The 22,429-nt window shown below is 37.4% G+C and overlaps 1 protein-coding gene across 11 annotated transcripts in view; it reads left to right on the forward strand.

Annotated features, from left to right (window-relative positions):
* Nucleotides 1-5,665: 5,665 nt before the first annotated feature.
* baiap2b (BAR/IMD domain containing adaptor protein 2b) overlaps nucleotides 5,666-22,429 on the forward strand; it is an 89,374-nt gene continuing 72,610 nt past the window's right edge. For 2 of the 11 annotated variants that reach the window (XM_055175183.2, XM_055175179.2), the window contains exon 1: nucleotides 5,679-6,067. In XM_055175183.2, the coding sequence (XP_055031158.2) occupies nucleotides 5,996-6,067 (72 nt within the window). In that variant the 5' untranslated portion in view covers nucleotides 5,679-5,995. Of the gene's footprint in view, nucleotides 6,068-22,429 lie in introns of all 11 variants that reach the window. The other 9 variants (XM_055175178.2, XM_055175181.2, XM_055175184.2 and 6 more) reach the window with 8 other exon arrangements.

Here is a 22,429-nt window from a genome sequence, read left to right on the forward strand (position 1 = left end):
TTCTTTATACGTTATTTAATTGTACTGGCAACTTTATAATACAAAGTTTAATTGAAAACACAATTGTTCATTCATCATGTTTCAGTGCGGGAGAAGGAAAGGGTGAAGAAAAAGGCAGATCGAGAGATGCTGGCAGTGTAAATGCAGATCTGTCCTCCTGCCATCTGTCACATCTTCATGCCGCTCCACTGGAGACCTCAAGGGCTCATCCCAAACAAAGACACTGGGACGTGATATGAAGATCTCCTTTTACATCTATGGCATTTTTAAATTGTATATACAAAAGCATACTGTTTGTCTAGTTTAGTTAATTCTGAAGATCATTCTTTAATAGTGCCTGGTCTTTATAATTGCCCTACACTTTTGTCTAATTTTTCAGTAACATCGCAAAGGCTTGTCACCAATAAACCTTTAACTTTCTAATGCATGCATCACCTTTGCGATTACAATAATCTGTCAATTATTCTCACAATTTGGTGTCTCAAACCCAGGATCTATATGCTATGAAATCAGGAACACAAAACTAAGATAAGCCAAATGATAACTGACTCAGAAGTAAAACAAATACTGACTTATGGACAAATAGACTTATCCTTAAGGAAAATACAGCTGTAAGACCAATGTACATATACTTATTACACGTAAACCAGAGAGGGCATGACAAACCATCTGCAAATTTGTTTATATATATATAGCTAATAGCTATAACATGTAAATGTGCTGAAACCCTATACAGCCTCCTTTGTCTGTAATGCTCTCCAAACATGTATCTCTTTCTACACCACCTCTTATTAGGAGTGTTTAGACAGTGCAGTTTGAAAATAGTACATTGTGCTTCATAAAGACTGTTTTTCTTATGAAGCATATGTACAAAATATATGATGTATGCAAGCAAAGCTATTGACATTGGCACCGTGAACAGTGTTTTTCTGTATTGTTTTAGTTTTGACTGACTGTTTTGGCTATTTCATATCATGACAAAGATCTTAACTCTTACTCTCATGCAAAATTTCTTATTACTGTACTGTGATTTCATTCTTTAGTAAGACCATTGTGGTCTGTCTTCCTCTTTCATTTTGTTATTCTGCAACAATAAATTTTAGTTGATCATTTTTAACCCCTTTTGCCGAGTGGATGAGTAAGTATACTTGCAACCACTGGGTTGCAGTGTTGGCCAATGTATTTGTGCTTTGAGTTTCAGAAAATATCTTAATTATGCTATGTGCTTTATTAAAGTCTGCAAAAGTAAGAGATTTTAACAAATTCAGACATATATATATATGTGTGTGTGTGTGTGTGTGTGTGTGTGTGTGTGTGTGTGTGTGTGTGTGTGTATGTATATATGTATATATATATATATGTGTGTGTGTATGTATATATATAATTTATATATATATATATTTATATATATATATATATATATATATATATATATATATATATATATATATATAAATTATATATATATAAATTATATGTATACATTTTTCCATAGCATAAACTTCTAAACCAGTAGTCTCCAACATGGTGGTATCTATCTGGGCTATTTTTTAATAGCCTCAATTTTAATATTTATTTATTATATATTTTTATATTGAAGCTTGGCTTCTTTTAAACTTTTTTTAACATTCACTGTAAAAAATCCGTAGAAATTGCAGCTGGGTTGCCGGTAACTTACCGTAGATTTAAATGTATGTTATTTACTGTCAACATTTTGTTCAAGGTTATATGAACATTAAACATTTACAGTTCTTTGTCTTTACAGAGTAAAACTAAAAATACTTCATCAAGCAAAACTTTCTGGGAAACAAAATCTGAAGAAAAAAACAGAAAAAGGTTGATGATGATTTCTGGTTCCCAGAATGCTTAGCATGAGGCTGTTATTGTATAGTTTTATTCTGTAAAGATAAAGACTTGTTAATATTTAAAATGTATTTAACTTTGAACAAACTCTTGCCAGTAAATAACATATATTTAAATCTACGGTAAATTACCGGCAACCCAGCTGCAATAACATTGTAATTTCTACGGATTTTTTAACAATGATAAAACATATAGGGGCGGTTTCCCGGACAGGGATTAAAGTCCTAGACTAAAATAAATGTAAGAGCTGCCCAAACTGAAAACAAAGGGCACTGACATATCTTAAAATACACCACTGCCCTTTGTTTTGCTTTAAAATGCATACAAGCAATGTTTTGCATGTTTGTTAAAACTAGCTATATTTCCTAATTAAACTAAGGTCTAAATTAAAATAAGATTAAATCAACAAGTGAAATAAATTTATTTTTAAGTAGAGTAGACTATCAAAAAAATAGCCCTCTATCCATATTGTTTTATCCATTGTGATAGCCCTTGATCACAAAAGGTTGGAGACCCGTAATCTAAACTGTTATCCGCATCCATTTCATCTCCACAACTGGGTCCTTTTTGTCTGAATTTTAGAAGTTGCATTGAAAATTGAAGCATATACTTTAGGCCATTGTTCGAAAAGCAATGACCTAAAATTGCTACCTAATGTGTTGCTTTAAAAGTCCATTGTCTGAAAGCAGGCGGCTGGAGCTATGTCTGGTCCTGCTCTTATCTCACCTGACCCAGTGCATTATGGAAGTGGGCAGCTGCAATGAATCTGAATGGTTCGACCATCGATCAGTTGTGATTGTCTTATACTGTCAGACAATAAACATTGATTAATGAACAAGAGAGGTGTGAAGGGTATGTGCTAAAGACCAAACTTGAGCTTGGACAAAACCAAAAAGCGGTCAGGACCCCCATGCAGTTATGCTTCAGGGTCCCATGTTATGTAAATTTACATTATTCTTTTGAATATGGAGCAGCTTCTATTTTTATTTTATCTTAATCAAAATGTGAAACATTTGTTTTCCTCATGTCCCCATAGTATTTCACTCAGAAGAGGATTCACCTTAATGAGATACAGCTGTTTTAAAGAGATGCAGTTATTTAGGTGTCTGTATTGATCTCTGTTCTGCTTTGTTGCTTTTTATTTACCCTTTACATTTGTTCTTGATAAATCCACTAGATAAGACTTCCACCATGATGTGAAATCAATTGATGTGGCCTCTGAATGGGAGCCTTTCCGCTGTTGTACGCAATTGCCGGAAACCTTCGTGGGTTTTCAGTGTAGGTTATGTATGTGCAGTTGGCCTTAAAAAGAAAACAAAGGAAATTGCCCATTGTATCAGATTGGATTTCTTGACCTTTATAATCAAGGAGTGCACATGCCGTTAAATGCAGTTTACTTTTTCACTTGACCTTTAAGAAAGGGAAACACTAGAACTGGGTTGCTCTATCTTGCTCCTGGGGATTAGGTTCAGATTTGGCGGTAATCAAGTGCATCTAATCTAGCTCATCAAGGTCTTGAGGTTTATTTGAAAATTATAGGCAGGTGTTTTAGACCATGATTGATCTCCAGGAGGACGTCTGTGTCCTCAGGCAGAGCTATAAAATGTGTTTGTCAGTGTCGTGAACACTTTCAAGCCCGTAGTATAGTCTGTTTTTACGTGTACATGAACGAAAGTGCATGGTCAAACTCGTATACGTACACGGATGTTCGACGCAAAATGCAATGCATCTCCTCCTGTACATACAACATTCTTCTGTACGTGCATGGGTGACCTACGAGTACAAAGTAGGCTATGCGCGATTACTAAAAATCTGGCAGTGCGCATACATTGCGCGCATACTATTCTGTTGATAAAACACACTGTATGTGGACACTCGCGTATGTTTAAAAACAAAATCAACACTTATAGCTTCACACGGAGTTCACTTTAACTAGATCAGGGGTTCACAAACATTTATTTTTTTTATATCCAAAAACCACTGCAGTGTGTGATATATCTGATATATATTATCCCAAAAGTTCCCAAGGATTTGTAAATCCAGAGAAATTCCTATTTTAAATAATAGCTCTTCTCTTGTCATTGTCACCTCAATAAACTAAATCCATGCTATCCTTGGTTTTCGCTTGTAGAAACTATGCAACGATAATGCAATCAAACATACAAGTAATAAAATTATACAGGTTATAACATCGTCTGTAAACATGATTAGTAAATTCCATATGTCTATAGATGGATAAAACAACATCTCCCATTTTCCACTCTCTTTCATAACATCATTAAGCTTCGCCTTTGTTTAAATGCGACCTCTAGAGGTGAAATCCTACATATTGTGCCTTTAAACAGGTTTTATATATCTCAGGATCACAATATTTTTATGAAAATATGGGGGAAATGCATCTTTCTTCTCTTTTAGAAGAGAGTAGTTCTTATTTTCCTTGTCATTTTATGAATTAAATATAAGTTTTATTGCTATACCAATTAATAATTCCAATACCAATATAATCTTTATAATTGCTAGTCATTAACTGAACTCAAAAAGTCACTTTGGGCACACTGTAAAAAAATACCTTAAAGATTTTTGTTGAATCAACTCGGATTTACAAGTCATTTCAACTTACTATTATTTATCTTGACTAGAGATGAGTTGTTATAACTACAGGTGAGTTGTTATAACTTATACAATTAAGTTGACTTTTCGCAACTATATTTTATAAGTTGTGACAAATCATCTCTGTTGACATGACTTGTAAATCTGAGTTGATTTAACCAAAAATTTTAACTACAAAAAAAGCTAAATATAGCATAAGCTGATTTGCTCATCATACAGCTGTTTAAATAGCTGCACTGTAAAAATAAAATGCAGCATAAAGTTAAAACAACTTGGTTTTGCAAGTCGATTCAACCTACTAGTTTTGAATTGTGATAAATTGACAAAACTACAAAAACAAGTTGAAAATGTTAGATTTCACTTGTTAAGTTAAAGTAACATACAATATATATGTTGATTTGACATCATTTTTACAGTGCGGTTTCAACCAGTCCTCACTTCGTGGCAAAGCTGATAAAGGTGAAGAGAGAGAGAGAGAGAGAGAGAGAGAGAGAGAGAGAGAGAGAGAGAGAGAGAGCAGCTGCAGTATTCTTCTTCGTGTTGGTGGTGGTGTGGGCAGGATCTGCTGAGGGATGAGGAATCCCTGCCTACATCACACAGGACAGACCCACGCGTGAAATACGCAGTGCCCACTCTGATCCTCCTCCACCCATGCCATGCGTGATGTTCCCTGAACACTGATGCAGTCATGACATTCGATTCATGGTTAAGATCCGAGGATATCTATCATTTTACAGACCGTTTTTACGAATCAATTTTGAGGTGAAACCATAAAAATAACGATGAAGACACATTAACCTTTTTCATTTTCCAGAAACAGTAAAGGTACCCATTTTTACGCAAAGCACATCTAATAATATCCCATCAAAGATTTCACTATCGTTTGCCTGAAAATGCCGTGGTGTGTTTCCGTGGTCATTTTTTAATTAAACGTCTCGGTTACATCCGCGTTTAACATTGTGGTTTTCCCAAACAGCAACTTGTTTCATTAACGCTACGCAGATATCCACAATGCAGATGTCCAGCTATACACAACTGGATGCTGTTGTGTTCAAATATTTGGCATGGATGAGTTTCATCATCATTACAGTGCCCCAGGGACTTCTGCACAAATTACAACGCTTTCCTTATTATAACCATGGCTGTCTGTCTGTCGGTCTGCTCTGCAAGCGCGCCCCGTCCGCGATGTTGTAGTAGTGAATAGTATTTAGCAGTCTACGAGCCAGACGCTGACAATCGCGTCGCGTTAGGACGCTCGCTCGCGGATTCTGAACGAGAAGAGGCGGAGTCCGTTTGTATATCAAGCGCGGTTCCAGTGACGCGGATAAGCGCGCACGGTAGATCCCCGCCACTCCGGCGACTGCGCGTGGGTATCTGTGGGTGCAGTGAGAGAGTTCCGTATAAAAGCTCCCGCATCCTCCTCTGCATCCGACACTCTCTGGTTGAGGAATACATTGTCTTCCTCGTTCTCCGGTATTTTTTCGGGAAGCTTTTCCCGCAGTAGAAAACTAAATTCCCGTCTATGGTTTTGACTAAAGCTACCAATATGTCCCGGACTGAAGAGGTGCACCGTATAACGGAGAATGTCTATAAGGTAGGCTTTAAGTTTATTCATTGAGTTAGCCTTTTTTAATTACTATTTAAAAATAATTGATGCTATATTTATATCACATTTATTTTCTATTAGGCTATACTTATATTCTTTATTATAAGTATTTATTCACATTGTACATGTAAATAAATGAACATTTGCTTTTGTGCGTCTGTTAAACTTCTAGAGTTGGTCATGAATAACTCTAGATTACAGGCATATCTAATAAAACTATTAGATATCCAGTGTATGGCAGGTTTAATTTTTAAACCAGTTTAGCCAAATACTGAGTTTCGTCTATAGTTATTACATGCACAACTGTACATGTTGTTAGAATTTGAGACAGTTTTACTTTAATACTGTACAGCTTCTCTCATTCAATATTTAGGCTATTTTGTATTTCTTCTGTATTTGACCTAACTTTGTGGAAAAACTTAAGCTGCAGTGTTTGACTAATATGATGTTAATTTAATGATGATGCATTATTGGGTGTGTACTTGTGTGTATTATTGGATTTAGTTTTGCTGTAAGAGTTCTCGGTTGGTAATGTGGTATTAGTGTAAACCAGATGGATGGAGAAGATCCCATCAGGAATGACTAATGCACTTCCATGGATCTTTTCCCACCCCTCACCATAAACGCATGCACACTTTAAACCTCTGCCAGCTTTTCCCTTGTTCAACACATGGCCACTGTAACGCATCTCTTCCACTTGACTCACCATAACGTGGTAAACTGTAGTGGCTGCAGAGGCTGAACTACACTCTAAAAAATGCTGGGTTATTTTTAACCCAGCGTTGGGTCAAAAAGGGACGAGCCCAGCCCACTGGGTTGTAAACCCATGCTGGGTTGTTTTAACCCATTGTTTGGTCAAATAAACATTTTCTGGGTTCCTTTCAACCCAGCTGCTAGGCTTGTTCCTTTTTCGACCCAATGCTTGGTTGAAAGTAAATATTTTTAGTGTAGTGAAGGATTTTGTTACCTTTTGTGGTGTATAAATAGCATGGAAGTGTTAAAGGGCACATTTAATAAGACTTTTTTAAGATGTCAAATAAATCTTTGGTGTCCCCTGAGTATGTATGTGAGGGTTTAGCTCAAAATACCATATAGATAATGTTAAAATTGACACTTTGTAGGTGTGAGCAAAAATTTGCTGTTTTGCACTAAATGGGAGTGCCGTGGTTGGATAGTGCATATTAAGGGGCGGTATTATCCCTTTCTGACATCACAAGTGGAGCCAAATTTCAATTACCTATTTTTCACATGCTTCCAGAGAATGGTTTATTAAAACAAAGTTACTGGGTTGATCTTTTTCACATTTTTTACATTAATAAAGGCACTGGGGACCCAATTATAGCACTTAAACATGGAAAAAGTCAGATTTTTACCATATGGCCCATTTAATTTCAGCCTTCAGAATTGTATCTGGAATAAATGCATGTGATTGTGCATGTGTGTTTATGAGGAAACCAGGAAGCTTGTGAACTTGATGTGATTTTGAGATCAACATCAGGTCATGTTATATCTTGGGTTTCATCCCCTCTTATGCCTTTTCCACCGGGGCCGGCTCTGGTGCTTGAACTCAGTGTTGAATCATGCTGTGCTTTTCCACAAGTTTTGCCAAGATAATGCCCTAAAATCAGGGGCGCCCCCTTTTACGTACCCCTTTTACTGGGACACATGCGCTTAGTGTTACTTTAATGTGGATTTATTATGGAGCTGAATAAAGTTGTGTAACAAGCCTTTGGGTTTATAACTGGATGTTTCTTGACCTTATAATCCTACTTTAGGATTATTTTCAATGTATTAGATATACTGTATATTTATGCAGATGGCAAAAGTTACTAAGAGTATTTACAGTGAAACCATAAGCAATTTTTTATGACCTGTGATGACCATTTTGGCATTTTTCTGCTCTGGCACAGGTGGATTGTCAGGATTAAATAAAGTCATCAAGGTTATACTCCCAAAGATTAATCTCTTTGATTTCATGGATAGGATACGTTTAAGTAGGAGAAGGTCATAATTTATTGACTTGACCGCTTGGCGTTTTCATACTGCAGTGAATATATTTCAAAACCCGGAGTATAAGCCTCTTTAAGAAGTAATCAGTGGTAGCTCAGAGAATAATAGATTTCGTTGTGGGGGATTTAGGTTGTATTGAGTGTAGTACAGCGGGAAGCACTGGAAAGTAAGAACTTGGGTAGCATTTATGTCAAAAGGGTTCATTTATCCTTTCAAGATTCTAAGTTGGAGGATATTTCTTCTTCATTGGGTCCCTTGGACTCTCTATGATTTGTATAATTATGGGTATTGTGAGGTCGCAGTGGGGTTCTCGGTTGAAAGAAATGAAGGGAGAGAACTGCACTCAAGCATACAAAAAAGTTGTCACTTTGACAGTGCCAGGCTACCTGACTGCTTTGTTCTGCTTTTGTCTTTTTAAATTAATTTTGTCAGTGTCGATTTTATGCATAAATCTGCTGAATGTTTGTACATATGCAACAAAGTATATGTTCAACAGGGCTGATGATACTCAAAAAATGCTCCCTAGCTGTCACTGGGGTGGTACCTTTTCAAAAAGTACACATTTTCATCTTAAAGAGCACCTATTGTCCGATTCACGTTTTTACATTTCCTTTGGTGTGTAAGTGTGCATTAGTGCATGTAAGCGAAATGCAAAAGGTACATAACCCAAAATAAAAGATGACGCAAGTTACCGTTTACAACGTTAAGTTAACTCCTGTTAGCAAACGAATCCTTCAAACATGGTAAGGAGCGTTACATTTCCGGCTGACCTCAGAGGTATTCAGGACAATCACAACGTACAGATTAGCTGACCGAAATCTGGAGCTACAAAAATTTACGGTATGTGAAAAATATTTGGATCTTAAACCAGCCATCTTGTTTGTTTGCAAGATGGCTGATGTTGATTGTGGATTTTATCGAGAGAGTTACCGGTTTGATTTTGGTCACCTTACTATAGGGGGAAAATAGACGGCATGGGTCGATAAACGTCACGTAACTCAAAAGTGAAATGTGTATTTACAACTTACCAGGTTGCCCAATGTCCTCACTGACACTCTTCCAAGCGAGGTTTTTTTATTCCTGTCTCTATAGAAATAAGAACTTGTGTCGTATAGCTCCGGGTGACTGCTCACGGACAATATCAAGCGTTCCTTCATGTTGAATGAGTGACTCCGGGCGGCGTGGCTGCCGCCACAGCACCAGATAGGCTCCTGATTGGTTAATGTGGCGCGAAAATCCACCAAAGTAAAAAATGTTCAATTTAGGCGTCAGCCGCAAATTCGCGTCAAACACAAAATGCACAAAAAGCACCATTCGCCCGTACCATGCCAGATGCTCAATTCGCGCCATTCGCGCAAACTATACCCGCGAATAAGGCGGAATCGCGTCTACCGTGCTAAACGCCTCATTTGCGCCACAAGACCTCCAGACGCGCGTCAACGCATCTTCACATTGACTTAACATTAAAATCACTCGCGCTTGACGCCTCTACTGCGGCTGGTGTAAACGCAGCATTAGAGCTTTCCAACAATATATAGTTTGTCGTGATAGATTAACATTTACATGAAAAATATTGAAGTAAACTTTAACAGGTTAAATTGGTACTGCCCCAGTGACCGCTAAGGATAATTCTTTTTGACATTTTTGTCCTGACAGTGTACTCCAAAATACATAGCAAACAAACATAGATTGGGAATTAGCAGTGACGTGTGGCGATACAATATATATCATACATTTCTGGATACAATACATATTACACAAGCCTGTTGCTTTGTAGACTATGCAGCATTTTTTGTGTTAGAAAATGTGTCTGTATGTGTTTGTCTCTACACGCATGCGCACCAGGCAGCTGCTTAGTAATCTCACAGGTCCTTGGGAGCCCAAATTCACCCGTCTGCACTCACGAGTGACTCAGTCTGCATCTGCCAGTGTACGTAGTCTGTGTCTCACGGGCCGCAGAGTATGTGTGTCAATACGCGCATGTGCCTCTGTCTGTGCGTGAGTGGGAAGTGTCTAGCAGACCTAGCGGTTCGTGTGTGAGAATGTACCTATGCCAAAGCGTAGGGGTTGTAAATAAGTTCAGCTTTGTGTATGCCCACGGTGAGTAGGCCAGTCAGAGCTCATGAAGGACATTGTCATCTGTTGGAGGATGTTTCTTTCGTGCCACACTGCACTGCCCACCTCCTGACCACATGTCCACATTGAACTGACCTTTTATTGGAAAATAGAGGGAATATGCAACCACGAAAGTGATGGTTCACCCAAAAAGGTCTTAATATGTACCATTTAGGTACTGATTTTGTACCAATATGAGGTACTTATATGCACTGTTGTACTTTTTGAAAGAGTACTGCCCCAATGACAGCTTCTGAAACTGAACAATAGCTGTATGTGGAGGAAATTGTTATAATGCATAAATATTTTTTAAGCATTTATGAAGTTTTCAAGCTAGCACATAACATTTGAAGACTTTTAATCCACAACATTTTTGCATTTTGGACACTAAAATGAGCTGCATTAATATTTTGCCTTGCATCCCCTAACATCATTGAAAACAGCATGTGAGGAGGAGTAAGGTAAATTTTGGGTCAACCTGTGCCTTTGGGGTCTTTTGATTAGAGATGTTGCATAAATTCATGATGTTTGAGTCTAATGCTACGTACACACCAAATGCAGGGCAATTACTCGCGGGATTTAACTTCATGTAATCCGAATTTTTCGCTCGGAGTTAAATATTTACGCTCTGAATATTTTCAACTTGGGCGAAGATGCGTTTGAGGCGAATAGCGCATGTTTTCGCAGCAAACGCGCTGCCCATATCGCGTCACTCGCATTGCATTGACTTTGTATGTAATCTACTCGCGCAAATCTTTGTAGTAAGTAGGAAGATAGTTCTTCGTTTGGTGTGTATGCCCCATAGAGATGCGAGTTCAACGATTTGCGCGAGTAGATTACATACAAAGTCAATGGAAAGACGTGATTAGACGCGTCCTCGCATGGGGTGATGAGAAACACGCGCTATTCGCCTCAACCAGGTCTTCGCCCAAGTTGTAAATATTCAACTCCGAGCGTAAATATTTAACTCCGAGCGAAAAATTCGCATGACATGAAGTTAAATCCCGCGAGTAATCTAGAGCGAGTAACGCGATGCCCCGCGTTTGGTGTGTATGTAGCATAAGAGGACACCTATAGCATCCGATTAAGTAAAGTAACTTAATTTTCAAAGAGAAACTGGAACTTAAAGCATCAAATCAATTATTTCATCATTATTTGGTAAACACAAGTGCTTTTCCCCGCTCATTGTTGTTCCTTTGTTGAATGGATGAGTCTCTTCCGATATCAACTTCATCTTTGTGTTTGTATTGTGTTCAGGAGTGGTTTGGGAAATAAAGTGACACTCAAGGTGGTGCCGGTTTTCAACACTAGGGTATGTGTATAAGATATTAACTCATTCCCCGCCAGCCATTTTTCGAAAAGTTGCCCCCAGCATTTTTTGTGATTTTCACAAAAGTTTAACAAAATGCCTTCCAGGAAAATTTTCTTCTAAAAATATTTAAAGGTACAATTTGTAAGATCATTGCAGTAAAATATCCAAAAACCACTAGTCCGGTGTTATATATTTTGTCCAGCTGATTACTAACAATATCTATAATGTTTTCAACTACGAGAAAATTGCTGCCCTAAACAGTGACACGGGGCAGTGCAGTCGCCTGTAAATGACGTTAATATCTACGTTACCCTTTGTTACCGCCTTTACTGATGTAAAAACCACATGACAACAGTGTCGTGGACAAAAGCGGAAGTGATAGCGTCTGTCGGGCCACTCGCTTTTTTATGGTAAGTTTGTTAATCTGAACACTCAATTCTGTGCTGTGCTAACAAACCATCGTATTGGACTAATACATAACATCTATGACTAACAATTGCGTTTTGAACATTACCTGAAATCTAACATAATGAAAAAAAACGATGTCATCAAACACAACATTTATAAAATGATTACTTTATTGTGTAACATGATTTCTCGTTCCCATCTGATTGATGGCCATCAGCGTTTGAGTTAAAGACAACAAATCCCATCAGTCCACGCTGCTTCGGAGCATCATTAATCTATGTAATTGTTATTGATTTGATCTGGCCGATCTAGCGGCGCGGATTATACAAATTGCATCTTTAAACATGCAAATATATCAAATGAAAGAATCTGCTTTCAAACAAACAATAAACAAACAAAACGTGAATTTTTTTATCCTATCTTTATTTTTTTCTCTGCTTTTAAACTTAAATATTGGCATTTTTCTTTAAAAATATATATTTTTTTTACCTCACTTAAAATGTGATTTCTCTGTTTATATGCACAGTAATTAGAAAAGCACAGCGTTTCCACGTGTGCCCTGGTTTCGGCATTATGTAACATACTCTGAACTTTTCCTCTCATCTCGGTTCAAGTAGTCTGGAGGGCTTTACCGGAATAAAGATGTCGTTAAAATCAGTTCGAAATTATTTTTTTTGTTTGTTTTTTAGCAGGCAAATAGCAGGCAGATGGTATCTTAACAACATGTTGGAAGAAAGCTGTCGCACTGTATGTTGGACTGCATGTGTCCGTCTGTGTTTTTGAGTGTCTGTGGACCCCTGAAGGCACTGGATGGCTTCTTAAGAGAAGTGAAATAAAAAAGCTTTTTGAGATCTAAAGCAATGGCTTAGCTGCCGATTTAATACAAAAACCTGTTATTTACAGATGGCTGGATTGTACGTGTGCCGCCTCCCTTTACGCTATTCATTTCAAGACTTGCTTTCTGTTCTCTTGGCTGACCGTGACCCCTGTTGTTATTTATGTGTTTTTACTGTTAGTGCTGTGGTTGATCCTTTAGTAAATATAGTTAGTCATAGATATGTATAGGTATATGCAGGGGCCAATAAATAAAACATACGGTAAATCACTACTGTAAATATTTCCACGTTGAGTCATGCTGTCACTCAAGAGCCAGATCAAGATTGAATTTGCATGCAGACCTGTCATGTAGCAATAACTTGCACCTACTTTTAAGATCATGTTTAAGTCTATGATTCGGTGTGTAAGCTGCGTAAATGTGGTGTTTTAACACAAAATAAAATTTTTTATGAAATGCCTTTATGGTTAAAGGTAATGATTTGTAATTGGATTAAACCAATTAATCTTCACAATCTACTGTAAGACGGAAATACTGTGATTTATTTGAGCTGTTATGCCTGTTATACAGTTCTTCTTTGTCTGATCTCTCATGTGCTGAACTGTCTAGTTTGAAGAGCTGATAAAATAAACATGATAATGTGTAAAGTGAAGAGAGAAGCCGCAATGTTGTGACCGTGCGTGTTTTGTAGGTGAGACGAAGGCCAGCTGTCAAGACAGATGTGATAATGAAACAGTGGATGAGGAAAAAGAGGAACTTTTATTTTGTTAGATTACTGTGTTCTCACCGGGCAGGCAGGCACAAAATGTTCTAGTACTTTACATGAAAGCATAGCTCTGATCTAGTATACTGCTAAACAAATAAATTTGTTTCTTTCAAAGCTTTTTAACTTTAATGATCCATGTAAAAGAATTTCAATAACAGGAACACCTTTTTGATATACTGATGTTTAAAAATTCAATAGTTTCAGTTAGCATCGATGTATTGGCTGTCAATATGTATTGGCCGATTTTTGATGAATTTGAACCATCGACATATCGGCAATAGCACGAGAAATGCCGATATCGATTGTTTATTAATTAACAGCGTGAAGGCAATAAGTTGCATGTCTGATGCATAATCCAGCTTTTTTTAAATAATTATCAAACTAATTAAATAGTTTCCAAAACAAAATAAAATCTGTACAAATCATAATTTTTCAGACGTGCGATGGGGGAAAAATTTTAAAATCACATATCATGTGAGCAATTACTCATTCATGTGAGCCAGTGTAAGAGTAATGCTGCGTTTACACCAGCCGCGGTAGAGGCGTCAAGCGCGAGTTATGTCAAGTTTAAGTCAATGTGAAGACGCGTTGACGCACGTCTGGAGGTGCGAATGAGGCGTTTAGCTTGGCGTGGTAGACGCGATTCCGTCTAGTTTGCGCGAATTGAAAAATGTTAACTTTGGCGGAAAAACGCACCGCGTTAAACAATCACGAGCTTGCTCTAGTAGTGACGTAATTACAGGATGTGAGCCTATGGAAGGCCCTCCCATGACACGAATTTCACGTGCAAATGAAGTGAGTAAACTTAAAATGTTGAAGCGGCAAACTAGACGTGGTAGAAGCTAATTTGACGCCTCTACCGCGGCTGGTGTAAACGCAACATAAGAGTATTTCGGAAAAATGTCTGCGGTCTGGGATTTAAAAAAAATCTCGAACAGAACAAAAATCGTCAAAATTTTATCTTACTTTATCTTATTATGTTGGTCAGTTGAATTTTAAATAGATCCAATCAATGTTAAGTAAAAATAATTTGATAATAATTAACTCTTTCCCTACCAGCGTTTTTTAAAAAGTTGCCAGCCAGCACAAGCATTTTTCATGATTTTCACAAAAGTTTAATCCCTTTCTAAATATATAAACATACAATATATCAAATGAAAGAACATGCCATCTGCTTTCAAACAAAAAAAAAACTGTTTCATTCTACCTTCATTAGTTATCTTTTTATCACCTCTCAAATATGGGTAGGTTTCTTCAAAAATACCAAATTTTTTGCAAAAAGTTGAGATAATTTCATTTTTAGATTCAGATTCAGAGTGATCCTCAGAACAAACACGGAAATACAGCTGTTTGCCCTAGGGTGATACTTCCAGATTTTATAAGATGCCACCTGGTGGATAATAGCGGGAGTACGGATTGCAGAAAAAAAATTGTCATTGGCAGGGAAGCGTCTTCTCTCAATTGACGAGTTAACTTTTCAATGGCGGGAAAAGAGTTAATCGGCATCGGTATTAGCCAATAAATAATAAAATAATATCTGTTCCTTTCTAGTTTCAATTAAAAATTATAATTTTTATATAAAAAATTATTATAAGCACATTTCAATATAATTTTACCCTTATGCATATCTGTTTTAAGTAAAAGATCTTCCAATTTTAAGCTACATTTTTACATTTTACAGTGAAGTGAAAGTGACCTGATTGTCAAATATGGTAGCCTGCGTTGCCAGGTCAGCGGCCTTTCGGTGCAGTTCTGAATTGGGCATCTTTTAAACTGCTTCAGCAGGTTGATGTTTTTCTGCGGGTTAGAGATGAAATGATTTGGTTTATTAGTTGTTGGCATTTGGGCTGTGAATAGTCATTGCTTTTGGACTAATTTTGGACTAATAAATTTGGACTCTTTAACCAGCATACCCAAATGTGGTCATTTGGTGGCAATGATGGACATAATGTGATTGAAGTGGAAGCTGTTTCTGTCATGTCTGTTATGAATAGACACTGGCAGTACAAATGCAAAACTGATTGCCATGCATGCCAACAAACAGAGTGGTTTGTGAATATCAGGGTTACAACGGTGGAATGGACAGAAACAGTTGGCAAAGAATGAGATTACAGATTTTGCAACAGTCCTCTGATAAATAAACAAATGAGATGATGAGAGTCCATATTTCGGTTGATTGTTCGCAATCTAGGTGCCAGGCCAACAGTGTGAAAACTCTGAAACTATAAAGAAATGAAAATTTTACTTAAATTAATTGGCGCTGTCCCGTGAGCGGGACACCTAGGTTTATTTCAATATTTTCTATGTAAATGTTAATCTATCACGACAAACTATATATTGTTGGAAAGTTCTAAGAATGTAATTTTCATATTTCAAAACCTTTTAGCAGTAATAATAATGCAGTAACTGTAATTTATTCATTTGTGACACAAGTATGCAGCAAACCTCAAAGCGAACCAGCACAAACCTCAGTTTTTTGACAATTTTATGTATTAAAAATTATACTATATTGCATTTTTATTTATTACAAATAAATGTAAACTGCTTTAAAAAAATATATATATATATATTTTCACCTCCAGACACCTAAAAAACGTTGAGATGTCTTCTTTAAAACCAAAAATTACCAAAATTAAAACCAAAAAAATGCCAGAGTTATATTAATTTAAAGGTGTATATCACCTTTTCACCAACCCCCCACTCAAAAAGGGCTGCGCCAGTTAAAGGGTTAAAATCAAAAGTAGAAACAAATAGAAAAAAATATTTTTTTGCATGAAATCTTTTTGCATTGTTATGATATTTTTATGACAGTTTTATGACTAATAAGAATAATGAGATATTTCCCCCACTGCATTAATGACATGGAGATATTTGCACATTATGGTACTGATAACTTGTTTTTAATTGTCTAAAAAAGCATGCAAAATTGCAAAACTAATAAAAAAATGTTAATTGTCCCACAAATATAGGCTTTAGCCCCTTGCAACCCTGCAAAGGACAAGTGGGTTTGGGCAATAAATGGATGGTCATACAAGTAGGGCATTAATTAGATTTTTGGGTGAAATATGACCTGGATAGTTCTTCACTTTCACCCAGCAAAGTCTAAATAAAGCCTGCAAATAACAGGACAGATTCAATATAAGTCAGAAAATATGTGTGTGTGTTTCTACTGGAAATCTACTCTTTGCCATGATATTCCATCTGTAATCACACCATCAGCAAGACAAAACCGTGTTTATAACACACATTTTTCATGGTATACTGTCACATACATTTGTATCTGTGAAATCCAGGCTGAAGTCTTGTAATCTTGATTTTAATCTTTGACATGACTCAGACAATATTAAAGATATCAAGGTTATATTTTCCTATGTTCTTTACATGATTTTATGTAGAAAACATCAACATTTTTCACAGACTGAGCCACATTTATTCAGGATCTCAGCTGTATTCATCATTTAATGGAACCTGATTGTGATTCGCTTGTTTCTCTTCTGCTTTTCTTTGAATGAATAAAGCATTTGGGATGGAGGAGGAGTACAAAATGTTCTATCGGGCAATGAACAGTAGCTGCACAAAACCTCCCCCTTCCCAAATGTGATCGGGTGGTACGATCCGAACGTGCAGAGAATGGGAATACACTAGCAGAGTGTAATGCGGGGGAATTCCGACAGAGCCATGTATGGGCAAGGAAGTTATTCTCTCTCCATCTCACCTCTCTTAGCTCTTTCTGAGGTGGGATGTACACGCAGTGCTGAAAACACACTTACACGTACAAGAGCTCATCTGAAATGGAAATTGGTACGACGAGCACTAGGGTGGCTCGTAGGAGTGTTGCAGCTGTAACTGAATGACTTGCAACATCCGCAGTGGACATGAAAGCTGGCCTCTTTAGCATATTAGGGCCTAATACTCTTATTGTTATCGCCATATTGTACTTGAAAGGTTTTGTGGAGCCATGTATAGAACAGTGAGCTATTGGTCAGATTTATGAAGTTGCTCATAAGGAAGCCATCCAATAAGAAGCAATCTTATGGGGAAACTTGGGAAGAACAATATATGGGTGCCCTATAAAAGTCTCATGGTTTAAATACCATTAGAAATGGTTTATGTGCCGTTACACGCTGTTATGTTAAGCATTAAAGTAAGGCAATGCACTGTTATTATTGTATTTATTATTGAATTGTATTATTGTGCATTGATTAATTTTGGGAAACTGCATACAGGAGCTGTGTATTGCCAATGGCATTAATGTCTCAATAAGTGTTTTAGTTTGTGCCCATATAAATGTGTTGAAACCATAGACTGGAAAAAAAGATGGACGTCGCGACATTGCTTCCTTCCATTGTAATGAATTGAAGCCAAAAATTAAATGTTCGACCATGGGCGCTGCCATGTTACGTCAGTTTCGAGCCTGGGCATGCGCAGAAGGAATCGTCCGTAGATCCAAAGGCGGAGCCGCGGTATCAAACTTTCGCCCAAATGCTCGCGCGCCCAAGTTCAACCACGCCAATCATAAGAACACGCCCCATTTCTATAGCATCAAATTACTAAAATAAAACTGATCACAAAAATTAACAATCGAACATACACTTACCTGAAGGATTATTAGGAACACCTGTTCAATTTCTCATTAATGCAATAATCTAATCAACCAATCACATGGCAGTTGCTTCAATGCATTTAGGGGTGTGGTCCTGGCCAAGACAATCTCCTGAACTCCAAACTGAATGTCAGAATGGGAAAGAAAGGTGATTTAAGCTATTTTGAGGGTGGCATAGTTGTTGGTGCCAGACGGGCTGGTCTGAGTATTTCACAATCTGCTCAGTTACTTGGATTTTCACACACATCCATTTCTATGGTTTTCAAAGAATGGTGTGAAAAGGGAAAAACATAGAGTATGCGGCAGTCCTGTGGGCTAAAATGCCTTGTTGATGCTAGAGGTCAGAGGAGAATGGGCTGACTGATTCAAGCTGACTGAAGAGCAACTTTCAACTGAAATAAGCACTCGTTACAACCGAGGTATGCAGCAAAGCATTTGTGAAGCCACAACACGTACAACCTTGAGGCAGAAGAACCCACCGGGTACCACTCATCTCCACTACAAATAGGAAAAAGAGGCTACAATTTGCACGAGCTCACCAAAATTGGACAGTTGAAGACTTGAAAAACGATGCCTGGTCTGATGAGTCTCAATTTCTGTTGAGAGTCAGAATTTGGCGTAAACAGAATGAGAACATGGATCCATCATGCCTTGTTACCACTGTGCAGGCTGGTGGTGGTGTAATGGTGTGGGGGATGTTTTCTTGCCACACTTTAGGCCCCTTAGTGCCAAATGTGCATCGTTTAAATGCCACGGCCTACCTGAGCATTGTTTCTGCCCATGTCCATCTCTTTATGACCACCATGTACCCATCCTCTGATGGCTACTTCCAGCAGGATAATGCACCATGTCACAAAGCTTGAATCATTTTAAATTGGTTTCTTGAACATGACAATGAGTTCATTGTACTAAAATGGCCCCCACAGTCACCAGATCTCAACCCAATAGAGCATCTTTGGGATGTGGTGGAACGGGAGCTTCGTGCCCTGAATGTGCATCCCACAAATCCAAATCAACTGCAGGATGCTATCCAACCTTTCTAAATAATGTTTTCAGCACCTTGTTTAACAATGCCATGTAGAATTAAGGCAGTTCTGAAGGTGAAAGTAATAACAGTACCTTAAAAGACCAAAACAATCTTTCGGAAATGTTTATTGGAAGTTTAAATATTTTTTTATTTAAAGCCGAGTCTGGGGCTTCACTTTTCAAGATGTGTGAGTGTGAGGCACACCCGGTTGAAACCTGTGTGATCTGCAATTTTGTGCACTGATATTCATACATTTTTAATTGTAACCTGTATCCAAATATAGTTTTTGAGCCCACTGTAAATCATTTTAATGACTGTATAATGTTAAGTATTCCAAAACTGACTTTTCTTGTATTGAATAATATTTTTATTATTTTTTTATTGCTAATGTAATATGCAATGCTTTTAACAGAAAGCTACTTGTATAAATCAACCCTGGCTTTAAAGGATTAGTCCATTTTCTTAAAAGAAAAATCCAGATAATTTACTCACCACCATGTCATCCAAAATGTTGATGTCTTTCTTTGTTCAGTCGAGAAGAAATTATGTTTTTTGAAGAAAACATTGCAGAATTTTTCTAATTTTAATGGACTTTAATAGAACCCAACATTTAATACTTAACTCAACACTTAACAGTTTTTTTCAACGGAGTTTCAAAGGACTATAAACAATCCCAAACGAGGCATAAGAGTCTTATCTAGCAAAACGATTGTCATTTTTGACAATAAAAAAAACAAATATACACTTTTAAAGCACAACTTCTCGTCGTGTAGATCCGGTCGTGATGCGCCAGCTGACCCCACTACGTCACCGCAATACGTCATGACGTCAAGAGGTCACAGAGGACGAACGCGAAACTCCGCCCCAGTGTTTACAAGCGTCTTGAAAGAGGACTGTTCCTACGTTGTTGTATATCAACTGATACTAATTAATGTCTTTGTGGCAGTTTATTGTTTACAATAGTCCGCAAATGTGCGTTTTATATATGTAACACGTGACCTCCATACGTCACTACGCATTTACGTTAGGTCGCGCTGGACCGGACCTTGACGAAAAGTTGTGCTTTAAAAGTATACATTTTTTATTTTCCCTGTCAAAAATGACAATCGTCTCGCTAGACAAGACCCCCATGCCTCGTTTGGGATTGTTTATAGTCCTTTGAAAAGTGTTGAGTTGAGTATTGAATGTTGGGCTCTATTAAAGTCCATTAAAATTAGAAAAATTCTGCAATGTTTTCTTCAAAAAACATAATTTCTTCTGGACTGAACAAAGAAAGAGAGTAAATTATCTGGATTTTTCTTTTAAGAAAATGGAATATTCCTTTAAGGTTAAAAAACCTACTCAGACACACTGATTTATACCCATCATTATCCCTTACCCAACTCAATTTTCCTGGAGCTCCAGTGCTCAAGAGTATTACATAACAGTAAACAACATGAAGTTCTTGCTGTAATTCACATCAGTGGTCACACGGCAGCTTTCAACACTATTTTATTGTGTTTGTTGAAGACATAAGGATGAAAACAGACACTTTTATGTACCCAGGTGACATTGAAGCATAGCTTGACATTGGACTGATACGCACACACGCGTGAGTTGATTACAACCATCAATCTTTTCCAAGCTGTCGGATACTGTGAGACCTCAACTGCATTAGTTTCGCATCACAGGTTATATACTTTAGGTTTATAAGTGCTGATCTATAAGGATGTGTGTTTGCGGTAAATGACCCATATTTATAACCCTGTTAGGTCAACAAACAATAAATGTTCCCTTTATTTTACAACGTGCTTGCAAAAAATATCCATAGAGTCTGAACCAGAGCCTTCATATTCTCAACAGCTTCTCATTAAACTCCATCCCCATCTGTTAGTAATTGTAAAAGTCCTGTACTTTTTTTTACTAAAAGTGCTAGCTAACCTCATTTATATCTTGTTCCACACCTGCCACTGTAATCTCTGCTTGAGATCGATGTGATCGAATGGGGAAATTACAATTTCCCATGACTGTTTCTCCGCCAGTGCTCCTGCTGATGGAATATGCATCAATATTAAATCTTGCTTGTTTATTAAGGCTATTCATCATTTCTTAATGAACATGACTGTAATGAAGTGCTAAACATTACATGGTAATCTGTGATTAGTGTCTGACAGAGCCATGCCGAGAAGAAAATGACATCTAATCGGAGTTTGGTTGCTCTCAATCATGAATTGATTGCTTTGGGAATAGTTAAGGAAAGAGAGGTTTCCCAATGGAGTGTTTTAAGGGCTTGAAATGATTAGATGCTGGATAGACATCAGTTTGACAACACTCTAAAAACAAACGGTGCTATATAGCACCAAAAGTGGTTCTTTGCTCGTAATCATAGAAGAACCGTTTTTAGTGCCATATAGCACCGGTGAGGCACCTGTGTGGAGCCATGTGGTGCTATGTGGAACCAAATGTGGTGCTATAGTGGTTCTGTGTGGCCCCTGAGTGGGTCTGCACGGGTGCTTCACCGGTGCTTCACCAGTGCTATATGGCACTAAAAACGGTTCTTCTATGGTTACGATTCAAATCAACAGTTTTGGTTCTATATAGCACCTTTTGTTTTTTTAGAGTGTATGTATAGTGTTGGTTTCTTATGTGTATAAACATAAGAACGATCAACATATGACATCAGAGTACCTGAAAGAGATTTAAAAGCAATTTTTTTTGGAAAGTTCTGTAAATAAAGACTAACCTGTATTAATTTTTGGAATTACTCTTTACCAAAACTTGACATGCAAAGAAAGTGCAATCTGGTAACTGTTGTATGAATGTCAGGCATTTAACCTCATGCATGCAGGTATGTGCTGTCACCTCACAGTAATGTTGCACTATGACTGTGTAATGTCTTTATCTGATGAGAAAATTCCTGCTGTTCTCCTCTGTGTATTATTTGTTGGTTCTGTGTTGTCTGTTTCTTGGTAGAGATTTTTTGAGGAAGATCAGCACAGCTGGACAGATTCAGTCCTATGATTATACACAGCAGATGATGAATTACATAAGAAATGGTTGTGAGCTTAGATGCTGAAATAGTAACGAACGATACACCAGTGCTGATATACTGTATGTAGCTTGGGCATTAATGTCCAATACAATATACGAAGAGCTCAGATGCAAAATCCGCTAAACACCACTTCCATCAAAAGTGAGATGATGATATTGACCGAATGCTCTCTGCAGGTATTGTACGTTCATCAGAATTTGCTTCAAATCTGCTTAATCCCAACATCAGGCAATTCAGAAGTAC

The sequence above is a fragment of the Misgurnus anguillicaudatus genome, chromosome 4 (genome assembly GCF_027580225.2).
Source record: "Misgurnus anguillicaudatus chromosome 4, ASM2758022v2, whole genome shotgun sequence".
In the NCBI taxonomy this organism is placed as follows: Eukaryota; Metazoa; Chordata; class Actinopteri; order Cypriniformes; family Cobitidae; genus Misgurnus; species Misgurnus anguillicaudatus.